The 13,529-nt window shown below is 40.7% G+C and overlaps 1 protein-coding gene across 5 annotated transcripts; it reads left to right on the top strand.

The window, feature by feature from the left end:
* The first annotated feature begins 930 nt into the window (after positions 1–930).
* Positions 931–12,095, top strand: LOC138977445 (neutral cholesterol ester hydrolase 1-like). 5 transcript variants are annotated; one of them, XM_070350321.1, is made up of 8 exons: positions 931–1,154; positions 2,817–3,224; positions 4,601–4,763; positions 6,640–6,753; positions 7,573–7,690; positions 8,591–8,654; positions 9,127–9,248; positions 10,073–12,095. In XM_070350321.1, exons 2-8 carry the CDS (start codon positions 3,070–3,072, stop codon positions 10,741–10,743), a joined length of 1,407 nt encoding a protein of 468 aa, XP_070206422.1. In that variant the 5' UTR covers positions 931–1,154; positions 2,817–3,069; the 3' UTR covers positions 10,744–12,095. The 5 variants fall into 5 exon arrangements, with proteins under 5 accessions (XP_070206422.1, XP_070206427.1, XP_070206433.1 ...); XM_070350326.1 differs by having other exon boundaries at positions 2,856–3,224; XM_070350332.1 differs by having other exon boundaries at positions 2,926–3,224.
* Positions 12,096–13,529: the final 1,434 nt, after the last annotated feature.

Raw genomic sequence — 13,529 nt, forward strand, 5'->3', positions numbered from 1 at the left:
CCCGTACGAGACTTTTACTGGAAGTAAAAAAAAAATGGGGAGTAAAAATTTCGTGGAGTGAGTAATTTGTTCGTGCCTTGGGGAGTTCTTTTCTCGTACGAAAGGTGTACTCGGAGTAAGAATTTCGTTCGACATTTTTAATCCGGAGTAAATTTTTCGTGGAGTAAAGTTTTCGTGTTACACCGGCGTAAGGATCTCGCCGCACCGTCGATCGCGCACACTCACTGCCACAAGTATGCTTTTCCTATCTTCCAAAATGTTGAAAAAAGCGAACCGAAACTCGATAATTTCAAAAGTAAAATCTCAAAGTTTTTAATTGAAAAGGACCCAAGTACCGAGAACCGAGTGAGTCCATTTATTTCAAAAATGATATTTTTCGTTCATCGAAAAGTGGAAATCAATGCGCATCTTGTGTGTTAATTTCGACTTTGTAGAGTGCATAAATAAGTAGATATGAACAAGTAAGTTCACAACCAGAAACAACTTTTTAAGTATACATGAATGTTTTGGCACTATACATTATGTTTATGGGTCCTTCGTCAAACACTGATACACACACACACACACACACCGTCACACACACACACACACACACACACACACACACACACACACACACACACACACACACACACACACACAGTTAAAACTACACAGCCGGTGAGTTCAACAAACGGCGTTGTCATCAGTTGAAAGAGAAAGAAAGGATCCAAGTACGGGAAAAAAACGAAAAGAAAAAAAAAAGAAAAAAAACCACAACAAAAAACGGCATAATTTAAAGCTTTTCCGAAACACAAACGCTGTAACAGCATAATTCAACAAGTGGCGAGCTCTTGTTGTTTCGCGGTCATTGAAATGAATTATTTTATGTTGGACACTACCATGTAGCCGGCCACGAAATAAATAATTAAACATCTGTTGGCGCCTGTGGTTTGGCAAGGGACGCGACTCTCGTGAAGTAGCCATGGAAGGACACTCATGTTTTGTTAATGTCCGGGAGTTGTGAACTGTGATGTTATCTACTGAGATCAAAGTTCAAAGTTACCCGTTAGTGTGCGTGTGTTTTTCTTCATGAGTAGAAACGCGTACCCAAGTAATTGAACGAGTTTTCATGACATTGTAAACTGTGTTTGATGAGGTGTTAAGCTGAAAACGTAAGTCACTAAGTCAGTAAGTGAGCAGGCTGAAATCATGTACATTTTCCTCTCTTCAAGTTCAACAAATCAATGTTCGCTGTTTCGGTGCAAATATTGAAATAGATTGAAGGAAGCATTGTCGTCACGTATTTACCTGTTGAAGGTGATGCGATTGAAAAGTTTTCATAGAGGCTAACGTAGAACGGGGGAAAGAACGACCATAGGTGATCCTTGCACCACATACGCTAGGCTTGTACATTCGCTCACTGACGTCATCAACTTATGATTTTTTTAATTTTTTTTCTCTCTCACTCTCTCTTAATTTTTTTTAGGGGGAGGGGGATGACATGTCATACTAGCTCCTAATCAGTTGAGCCCGGAGAGGCTAGAGAGAAAATGTAAGTTTTACGCCCTCACGGCAAGTCAACTTGGGAACTGACGGCAGCTCTTAGTCTTACACTGCCACTGGGATATCAGTAGTGGAACACTTTAACTTTAACAAGAAACACTGACTAGAAGCTGACCATTTTAAACTTGCATTTTTTATTTTGCTTTTGTTTTGCAATAAAAATATCAATATTAAAATATCTCTCAGGACAACTTGAAACATACCTTAATTGCTTCAAAGTTCAAACACAGGTTTTCGGAAACAGAAATCTAATTATTTATAGCATCTTCTTGCAGAGAAGTAAGCAGTCTTAATAAGGCTTAATAAGCATGGCATTGCAGCAGAAGCTATTTATTGTCGGCGTGTTCTCAGCCAAGATCGCACGCCAAGCTAGAACTGAATTCCAGAAAATGTGTACAAGAAATAATTGTTTTCTTAGTTATAGCTCGAAACGTACTTGATCTAAGGGGTTCAAATTGTTTAAACCAAGCTGTTCACAAGCTGTTGCTTGTTCCCCGCTTAGGCGCACCTAGTGCTATGTTCTTTGTAGAGGACTGCGTTCGTACTTCAAGCTCAAGTGGAAATCTTTTCGATCAAAAAGGATATATATATACCATTTAGAATAGCCATATGCTTTGAACTGGGTTTGGTTTCTATGTTGTGTTCCTTTCCGTTCTTCTCATGGAACTAATAAATTAACATTCTTGTTTTTTTCTTTTCTGTATGCTCCTCGATAATCTTAGTTATCTTAAGCAAAGCATTAGGTAGAGTAATAATATAATTCCTGACAAATGAAGTCAATGTCTTCGGAAGGTTTATTGTATAATACATGTACTAAAAGTTGAGGAGGAATCATTAAAAGGAAGCAATATAAAATGGGATTACTCTAGTGTAAGTTTTAGAAAGTAATTGAGTGAAAGTATAATTCTTGCAGTGAGGATTACATTTTCCCTTTGTGTTGTTTAGTTGAAAGCAGAAAAAGTGTTAATAAATGGGATGGATGCAGCAATAGGGTTTAGTTTACTTGGTGCGCCACTGGGGCATTATATCTGAAAAGGACCCATTGAAATTATCTTCAACAAGTCAAAGGGTGCATCAAGATTTAATGCACCACGTACTGCGCCACAATTCACAGACAATATTTTGCACACAGTCATGCACATGCAAACAAGCATACACATTGTTTGTTAGCAATAAAATATATATGCCCCTCCCACCTCCCTCCCCCCCCCACACCCTCCAGCCTACTTGATGCTTTAATTGTGCCTTTGGGTATATTTATATCCCCTCAGAATTTGGTTGAGGGGTGAACCATAGCCTTTTCTTCCCAGGCTGAACCCTGCAGCAGAGGAGGAGTAAAGTGTCAAGCACAGTTTAATCAATTCTGAAAAACGTCTTTAGCTTTGCACATGGACATGCCACAGGCGGGAGAACTTTTTTAGATTGAAAAGCAGAGAAACTACAGTCAGGGAGAGAAGGAATTAGAGGAGTAACCGTGTGAAAACAGAGCGTTGTAGTTTCTTAAAGACATCATCAGCGTCCCACATGGAAAGGACACAAGAGGGAGAGGAGGAAAGGGAATGTGAAACAATTGAAGAAGAAGACGATGAGCCTCTTCTATTTCCAGAGACTAAAGCCAAGGGACAAGTTGTTTTTGACCCTCCGTATAATCTTCTGAAATATCCAAAGAAATACAAAAGGTACAGTGGGGCCGGTTCATACAAGTACAATACAAACTAGTCCATGCATGTACCCATAAACTAATTTGATTTGTAATTAACAGTTATTTTGTTAGTCTAATGTCAGATTCAACTTTTGCATGATTATTTTGATGCTTGAACAAAGTAGTCTGCATTTGTGTTTTGTGCTTATTGAAATTTCAGTTCATTAAAACTCTTCAAGTTACATTTTTTTGCTTTAGAACAAGTAGGATACTGGCATTTAACCTTCGCCAGACTGCGCCTTTGACTACACACAGAAGATGGCGTGGGTCTGTGTGGACCCATGATTCTCAACGAAGAAAAAACGTGCATATCCCTGCACCAAAGGTGTGGGTCCACTTTGACCCATGACTCTTAAAGAAGCAAAACTTATTTGTACCGGGCCCTTCGCAGACGGTGTGGGGCTCAGACCCACATCTTTTTTACAGTGACAAAAATTAGTACCCGAAATGACCTGTTGCCTTTGTTTTATTTTTTGACCTACTTTAATAATATTTTAGGAAAAGAAAGTGGTTTGGGTGCCTGAAGCATTTTTGGACCCACAACGTCCGGCGAAGGTTAAATTCCCATGGTGGCTGTGTGGACCATTGCATTTATTTTTCGTTCTTGTTTCCTTTCTTTTCTTTTCTTTTGCTGTTTTATTTTCTTTTTTCTTTCTTTTGATGGTGCGGCTACTTGGAATGATAGGCCGTGAAAGGTGAATGCTCGCCCTAATAGGCTTGAGGTTTGCTGGCCGATGTGAATGCGTGATATATTGTGTAAAAAATTCCATCTCACACGGCATAAATAAATCCCTGCACCTTGAATCCGTGGTTGAGATATGTGCGCGATATAAATTGCATATAATAATATAATAATAATAATAATAAAAAAAGCACATCAATGGATAAGTGGTTGTTTGCTTGGTGTCTTCGCTTTTACATCGATCACTATTGTTTTTGTTCTAATTCATTTTGCTTCATTCTTCCATTTCTAGGGGAGCCTTTATAGTTTATGACTTGCTAGTTTTATTATTCCAGCTAGCTTCTATAGATCTATAGATAATTCTACAGATAAATGTTTTTAAAATGTGACACAAACCTAGGTGTTTCTATATTGATCAACATTTGACTAATTGTCTCCTCATGTTGATTGAACTGCCAAGTATATATAATTGTTTTTGTTTTAATCCGTTTTGCTCCATTATTCCATTTCTACGGGAGCCTTTATGACTTGCTAGTTTTGTTATTCCAGCTACCTTGTATAGATATGTGACAAAAACCGAGATGTTACAATTGATCAACATTTGACTATATGTCTCCTAACATATATAGTGATCAGTCCATGTATTTGATGACCGTTGTCTTTGATTCCAGAGATGACATGGGAGCACTGTCAGGCTGGGTGGGATACATCGTGCTAGGTGCACTGTTGGTGGGCTTCTCATGGATCACCTACTCCCCAGAGGCACCCGAGTGGGCCGGGGAACGCTTCTTGCTGCAGTGCTACATGTCTGGCATAAGGATGTCTGGCCTTCTGGTATTTTAACTTTTCTGTGATCTGTAATTACCGTAAAGTACCTTGTAAGCGCCCAGTATCGAGTAAGCGCCCACCCCCCACTTTTAGTCCAAAACCGTGCATAGGGTATATGTAGTACCTTGTAAGCGCCCACCCCCCACTTTACACCATTGAAATCAGGGGAAATAAAAATTCTGCACTTGATCTGCTAGTTTTGTGAATGATTTCCCTTTCTTGCAAACCCTATCACGTGTGTCTGCGGCACGCCTTGGATCTAAACGCCTGCAAGTCAATGATTACAAGATGCCGCGGATCAAATCGTACACCGTTGCATTTAAGCTGTCAGCTCTTGACTATTTGGATAATAACGCCAATGGAAATGTGTCGCAAACAGCAAGTGAGTTTGGGGTAGATAGAAAAAGGATACGAGAATGGCGAGAGAATCGCGATACCCTGTTACGTCACCGGGCCGAAAAGGAAAAGAAGCGAAAGTTACATGGCGGTCGAGACGTCAGATCAGAAGATCTCTCTCTGATCTCTCTCTCTCTCTCTCTCTCTCTGATCTCTCTCTCTCTCTCTCACTTATCTCTCTCTCTCACTTATCTCTCTCTCTCTCTGATCTCTCTCTCTGATCTCTCTCTCTCTGATCTCTCTCTCTCTGATCTCTCTCTCTCTCTCTGATCTCTCTCTCTCTGATCTCTCTCTCTCTCTCTCTCTCTCTCTCTCTCTCTCTCTCTCTCTCTCTCTCTCTCTCTCTCTCTCTCTCTGCCGAAAACAGTCTTTGGCCAAGTAAAATAGACTGCTGCCCATATCCAGAAGACGTACCCCTTGTTCAAGGGAAACAGAGACACAGTGCGGCAGACAAGAAAAGGATGCGACGACATTTGTCTCCCCAAGCTCTTCTAATGACAATACGAACAAGAAAAACAATGGAAGATGAAAAAAGAAAGAAGATATGATTACGAAGTGATCAAAGATCACATTTCTTACTGAAAACTGCCCGTGCATAGGGTGTAGTACCTAGTAAGCGCCCACCCCCTACTTTGGATCGGAATTGGTGCACAGGGGGGGTGGGCGCTTACAAGGTACTTTACGGTAATAGTGTTTGGTTATGGGTATAGCACTTTCTTAGAAGAGTTGATGGCTGCTTACAGTCACACATAAATGTATTTATAGAGAGACACACATGCAGACAAACTCTATCACACACAGGCACACACACACACACACACACACACACACACACACACACACACACACACACACACACACATACACACACACACACACATACATATATTGACACACACACACTCGCACTGTGATAAAAGAACACACTTGCAACTGAGCGAAAGTGTCGACCCTACATTTCATCGGCCTGTCATGACAGGTACAGTATATATATATTTGTCATGACAATACAGTGGTACCTGTAATAGGAGCTCCCGCCAATGAGCGGACACCTCCCTTGTATAGACACCTTGTTCTGTTGTCAGCCTTTTTTCATTATCTCTACTAAAATGTACCTGTCATGACAGGCCACCTGCAATGTACCAGGACCTTTTTGGCCGTTCCCAAGGGTGTCCTTTCCTTAGAGGTACCACTGTAGACAAACCTACAGCAGAGGTGTCCTAACGTTAGAGGGGCCTCACTGTATTTGCAAGGAAAAAGTCCTCACCACCCAAAAACTCACCTTAATTGGTGAATTGTTTACACCTCATCCTCTTTGCCATTTATTGAGACAGTGAGACAGACAAAAAGACAGTTTGGTGTGACTCTGTGTTTGCGTGAAGCCCACGCGTGCACACACACACACACCTGCTTGCCTGCCTGGTTAATTTGTGAATTCTTAACTTGTTTATGCATATATGATGCAACCTAGCTGTGTCTGTTGCAGTCTCTATCTGTGCCATACCTGACAGGGTTCAAGGTTAGCCAGATGGACGCATTCCGTTGGACTACAGAGTTGTTCTACAGCAACTATATCCCTGACAATGATGTGTGGGTGGGGGTGAGTTTACATAATTTGTTTTTCCTGTGTCTGGATGTAGAAAATCAGGTCTTAAAAAGGAGGGAATCTTAAAATGGGGGTAGTTTTACAGAGGTAATTGAACAGAAAGTCTGAGAAAAAAGGTCTTAAAAAGGTGGGAGTCTTAAATTGATGGGTCTTACAAGGAAAGTTTCACTGTATTGGTAAACACTCACTCCCCCCCCCCCCCCCCCCCCTCCTACCCCCTCGTAGATTCCCATGAGCTGTATTAAACAAAATGAGAGAGGGCTTGAGCCTAAGTTAAAATGAAGTTAAAAAAATCACTGACTGCATGGACAGAGCAGCTGAGAAAAATACAAGGATCTTCAAAGGACAGGGGTGGATCAGAAGGTTTGTAATAGGGGGTGCACTTAGATTGCAAAAGAGTAAATCGATAGCGAGCCCGAGACTGCTAGAAGAAAAAAAGCCTTAAGAAGCTAAATCTGGTGCCAATTCTGAGCTTAGAAATTGCCAAGGAATCATCCTACCAAATTCTTCTTTTTCTTCGAGCTGGAGGGAATGCACCCCCTCCTCGATCCCTCCGAGTTCAACCCTGAAGGAGTAAGCCAGATCAGAAGGTGATGAAAACAAGGCAGCTGGGCTGATCCCGATCTTAGTGATGTATTATTCACACACTCGCTTGCACACTTTCACACTTGCAGAACTGTCTATAGATCCATACGAGAGTCCACTTAATAAAGCTTATTGCGGCCCCATGACCAGCGCTTTTCATTTTTTCTTCTGAAAAAAAGTAAATTTCATAATGCCATAATTATCTGATGTATTGTGTGTTGCTGACAGGTGAGTGATGCAACATTTGACGGTGTGCCTGTCAAGATTTTCCGTCCACGGGCAGCCCAGAGTGACTCACCAGCCATTGTCTACATCCACGGCGGGGGTTGGACAATCCTGAGTGCCGGCGAGTAATTTTTCCCTCAGATGTTTAACATTATTTCATGTTAGTGTTATTGACTGACCAGCTGGCCAGTAAGGAGATTGCGGTGGAACTCCCTTCAAGAATCTTAGAAATCAGGGGGTCTTAAAAGTTTTTTTGTTGTAGCATAATCCAGCGTTGTTATGTGGCTCAGTGCCCCGCCACTGCTACGGGGAGGCGATCAAGCTTTTGCTCTCCTTTTATTGACCCACCTGATTATTCGGTGAGTGTTAGTACTGCTGAAGGGGTCTATGTCGACCAAAAGAGTGGGATTCCCTGTAGGTGGAGTTCCTGTAAGGGGATTCTTTGTATACATGGAATCCCACAGGGTGGAGTTTTTCAATAAAACTTGCAAACCATACTCGAATTTCTAAGAAATATCAAAAAAAGATAGAAAAACATCAGATTCTACCGATGGCGCTAAGCATCACGTGACTTTCAACGAGATCAGCAAAACGCTACCGGAATTCCACCCTGTGATATTCCCTGTATACAGGGAATCCACCTACAGGAACTCCACCTACAGGGAATCCCACTCTTTTGGTCGACATGGACCCCATTAGCGTTAGTACTGGGCAGTGTCTGTCCGTATGCCGGCCGGCTGGCAGTTGGATGAAAAAAGTTAACGTTGTGGTTATCTCGAATAATTTTCAAGCTATAGCTTTGAAACATTGCACACTTCTAGGGTTTGATGATCTCCCGACGTGACCCCAGTTTGGTTGACCCTTGTTAAATTTTGGGGTCATGGCGGGTCATGTTCGATTCATAAAAACTTAACGTTGACGTTATCTCGTATGTTTTTGAAGCTGACATACTCACTTAAACGAATGGGTGTGTTGGTTATGTTTTTTTTAAATTGTTGATATGATTCTGGTCTGCTTTCAGATTCGTATTCTGCCACAACATACTACATGGCATGGAAATTGAACGTGGTCGTCGTGTCCATAGAGTAAGATGTCCTTCCTTTTACAGTGGAAAGCTCCTTTTTAAGACCCCTCCATGGGTGTTTTTTTTAAGGGGTGGTAATTTTGTTTCTAGATTTTGAAGAACTTGCTCTTGTAAGCATGAAAAGTAATTTTAGTTACCATTCGAGTTACACTACTGATGCTTTTCATTTACATCTGAGTAAGAAGGAAAACATTGACGCAACCAGGAAGGGAGACGTACAACAATATATCGACGATCTTACGTATGCAAAGAGAAAAAAAACATGGCAGCTATTTTCCTTGATCAAATGACCAAATTGGTAAATAATGCTTAATTTAGGGGCTCAATCTGTCAATTAATTTTACTGGGATTATTTTATACTAGGATCCAAAATGCCACTGGGTTGTCAACAATACACATTTTGACTGTGGATTTTGCTTATTTTCAAATCTGTTCTATCTTAAAAGGTCATTTTACTCTCACTGTGTCTTCAGTTACCGTCTGGCACCTGAGCACCCTTACCCGGCGCCTTTTGAAGACAGCCTGAAAGCTACAGTCCATTTTTTGCGTCAGGCAGTGAAGCATGACGTCGACCCGAACAGGATTGCTATTGCAGGTATGATGTACGGACATCACGACAGTCTTCCCTCGATCTCGATTGTGGCTGTAGACTAGGAAGTTAATAAGTGCAGAGACATAGATAGAATGTATGTCTCTGATAAGAATCAGGGTTGGAATTTGTTGATAATCAAACTTAACTGTAAAAGACCACATAGTTGGCCTTCGTTTTGCAGAGTTTGTGAGACTATATCTAACTTTAATATGAGTGATATCATATGCAGTGGTTGGCTGTCGGAGATACCTGATCATGCTTTGCTGAACTATTGCAAGATCTCACATGTATGAATTATAGGCAATAATTGAGTACCAAAATCTAGAATGAAGAGAGTTTACTTCTAATCGAGTAGTCTTGACCAGCATGAGAATTTCCTTCTAATTGATGTAAGCCTATGTCAAGAAACTGTACAAGATTATGCGAGAAAACTATTCTACAGACAAGCATGCACATTCAAGCGTTCACATTATATATATCAAATATGTGCACACACACTGTCACTGATCAACACACACACACACACATATTTACTCAAGCATGTACGCTAAAACACACACACACACACACACACACACACACACACACACACACACACACACACATGTGACAGTCAACCCTGCAACCTTGCCGCAACCTCGCTGCAGACTAGTCTACCACAAGGTTGCGACGAGGTTGCAGCGAGTCTGTGGCAATAGGTCACAACAAGGCCTTTTTTTCTGTAAGCTAGGGCACACACAGCATGCTACAATATCACACTCCACTTCACCCACATTTACTGCACTAAAGAACAAAACTCATCACTTTTCTCAATATGCAACATGCAGGTGACAGTGCAGGGGGAAACCTAGCAGCAGCAGTGGCCCTGAAACTGTCACAAGACAAGACTTACAGCGACCTCCCTCGCCTCAAGTTCCAGGTCCTCATCTACCCAGTGACTCAAATGCTGGATTTCAACACCTACTCCTACACGGAATTTGCCCACACTGGACACATGCGCAAGGAGATAATGTTGAAGATGATCATCAACTATCTTGGCTTTCCTGAGCTACAGGATTACATTGATCAGTTCGCCTCAAACAACCACACTTCTCCTAGGCTGAAGAATTCTATGTTCGGGTCCTACGTTAAGCACGAAAACTTGCCTGAGGAGTTCAGAGTCAAAGGCTTCAAAACTGTGGGGGAGAACATGGGAAATGAAACTCTCGCCGCAAAGATCGAATCCACACTCACAGATCCTTACTTTGCTCCTCTGATGGCGCCAGACTTGTCCAAAGTTCCCCCAGTGTACATGATTCTGGCGCAAAACGACCCCCTGAGAGACGACGGATTGTTCTACGCGAAGCGCCTGAGGGAAGCAGGGGTGAAAACGGAGATTGACTTTCACAAGACGATGGCGCATGGGTTCTGTCTCCTGTCGCCGTCCAGTCTTCTTACATTCCAGGGGGGGAAGGATTCTTTTGATACGCTGGGCAAATATGTCCAGAAAAATATTTGATTACTTGTGTTTTTTCTATTATTTTCCAGTTGATGTTTTTTTCTTTATTTTGTTCTTGTTTTTTTCTTGTTCTACATTTGCCAATCATTTCCAGGAAAATGTACAATGTCAGGGATTTGTTTTTCTCTGGTTGATTTGTTTTTGATTATTTTGTTTTAAGTTTTTAGCTTGTTTTTATGAAGTAGTAAGGTACTTCTTTTGAGAAATGGTCCAACGCGGCATTAAATTGTTCAAACTAGTCTAAATTTTTAATTGTTACATTTAAATTAGTGACTAATGTCAGGCCAAAAAAAAAATAGGTCTGTTTACGGTAACCCGACCGACCCTAGTTTTTAGGCCCGACCCTAATCTTTTTTTTGGATCGTCTGAAAAAAACCAAAAAAACGCATCCAAAATAGAGCTGTTTGCGCTCAAACAGCAGACGACAGAAGGGAGGTAAGCTCAAAGTACTGTTTATAGTTATGTTGGGCAAAAACAGGGATTGATGAGAAGAAATGAACTGTGAAACATCATAGAGAGGGGAGAGAAAAAAAATGGAAAAAAAATGGGAAAAAAAAAAGCCGACCTACCGACCCTATTTTTTCACCCTATGTTACCGTAAACAGACCTTTTTTTTTTTTTGCATCATCACTCTTGACAGCAACATCTGTAAACTATTTTGTATGCTAATTTCAATCTCTGAATCTTAAGTGTTTGTCTGTCTGTGCACTTGACAGACCTTTGGGTCGAAATATCGTGATTATTATATTTTGTTCCATTCTTGTTTTTTGATTCTCTCTGAGCATAATTTTGTTGTTGTTGTTCAAGTACATCATCGCCCCTCTGTGTGAATTGTCAGGTTAAAAGTCGAACAAATTTTGTTGCCTTGTTGCTTTTTACATTTAGTCAAGTTTTGACTGAATGTTTTAACATAGACTGGGAATCAAGACAAGGGTGGCTGTGTATGTGTGCGTGTGTAGGGCAATTTCCAGAAAACTACTTGACTGATCTTCGTGAAACTTTACATACAGATTCCGCTAGATGATATCTCCAGACCATTTCTTCCTTTTTTCAATAGATGTCCTTGATTGGGCTGTAAGTGAAAGTTGAGGCAACGTACACTAGCTGTCACACTCTTATTTTTCAATCAAATTGATTGAAGAGTTTTAGTCAATTCAATCGGACTAATTAAGTCCGGACTATGGGGTTGCATTTCAACTTGTAAGCTCAAAAATTAATAAATTAGTTTGGTCATGAAAGATCTCAAAGAATTAATTAAGATTCAAATTTCTATTCTTGAAAAATTATTGCATCATATTCTTCATCATTCCCTGAATCCAAAAATATTCCTGCCAAGCTAAAGTTTCATTGGGTGACACATTGACGAAATGTTTTGATTTCGCTTCACTTGACTTGCATGTTTCTTGCTAGCTAGGGCAGTTCTGTTTTTTACTTGATCACATTTTTAACTTATATGCAAAGGCTTAATGAAGCGATTTGCTTCTTTTCTGAATGGAGTGTAGCAATACAATTAAATATGGTTGTGTTGTGATTCATTGTGTTAAAACAGCAGAGCCTGAGTGAAATCTAAGCATCTCTGTCATTTTGAAATGAATGAATACGATTTATGCTCACGACACCATCCTTATGGGTTTTTCTTTTGCACAGTTTTGCTTGTTGCTTGCAGGTCGTCTAGTTTTTACATATGATGTACATTTTGTATCATGCATGCTCAAATGAAAGTGCTTTTTTTGTTGTTGTTGCTCACATGTCTTGTTCATCTTATATGAAATTGATTGCCATAAAATAACTTCTGACCCCCCCGCGGGTTAGGGGGAGTCCCATATTGGTTGGGACAAGAAAGAATTTACCCGATGCTCCCCAGCATGTCGTAAGAGGCGACTAACGGATTCTGTTTCTCCTTTTTTCCCTTGTTAAGCGTTTCTTGTATAGAATATAGTCAATTTTTGTGAAGATTTTAGTCAAGCAGTATGTAAGAAATGTTAAGTCCTTTGTACTGGAAACTTGCATTCTCCCAGCAGGGGCGGATCAGTTCATTTTATGGGGGGGTTTCCAAAAGTATATTGTGAAGATATGGGTGTGAAGGCGCGAAGTGCTGAGTCGACGGCGCGAAGCGCCTAGCTTGCTAGGGGGGTCCTGGGGGCATAAATGTTGAAAAAAAGGATGCAAAATGGTGCAATCTGGTGCATTCTGAGGATGATCATTACCAGTTTCAGGCAGCAGATTTTGTCACTGATTAATACCCAAAAAATTGAAACTCAACCCAAAAAAACACACACAAATATTTATATTTTTTGGCTCCCCCCCCCCTTCGTCCGCCCCTGCCCAGTAAGGTAATATATTGTACTACGTTGCAAGCCCCTGGAGCACATTTTTGATTAGTGCTTTTATGAACAAGAAACAATTGACAAGTGGCTCTATTCCATCTCCCGCCTTCCCCCGTCGCGATATAACCTTCGTGGTTGAAAACGACGTTAAACACCAAATAAAGAAAGAAAGAAATGACTTCTGTAGTTCAGTATTTACGCATTGCCAAAGATGTAAAATTTGCCATACAATTGCATTATAAGTGTTATAGGCTATTAATTTATATGATAAAGGCTGAAAGTAAATAAATTGAACCAAAAGTAAATAAATCGTCTCTCTGTGTCTGTGATAGTGTTTTGTGTGTGTGTGTGCATTGTGTGTACGCACAAACGGCTTTAGACAACTGACTGAATGTTAGTCCACAGTAGAGTCTATAGCTGATATACCCCCTGATGACTGGAAAAAAAAACCAGACAACA

Source organism: Littorina saxatilis, linkage group LG1, assembly GCF_037325665.1.
Source record: "Littorina saxatilis isolate snail1 linkage group LG1, US_GU_Lsax_2.0, whole genome shotgun sequence".
Classification (NCBI taxonomy): Eukaryota; Metazoa; Mollusca; class Gastropoda; order Littorinimorpha; family Littorinidae; genus Littorina; species Littorina saxatilis.

Bases quoted from the DNA above. Each gene is read 5' to 3' on its own strand.
- LOC138977445 (XM_070350321.1), top strand. From the start codon at position 3,070: ATGGAAAGGACACAAGAGGGAGAGGAGGAAAGGGAATGTGAAACAATT. The intron at 3,225-4,600 runs GTACAGTGGGGC...CTTTGATTCCAG, and splicing joins TATCCAAAGAAATACAAAAG to AGATGACATGGGAGCACTGT. The intron at 6,754-7,572 runs GTGAGTTTACAT...TGTTGCTGACAG, and splicing joins ACAATGATGTGTGGGTGGGG to GTGAGTGATGCAACATTTGA.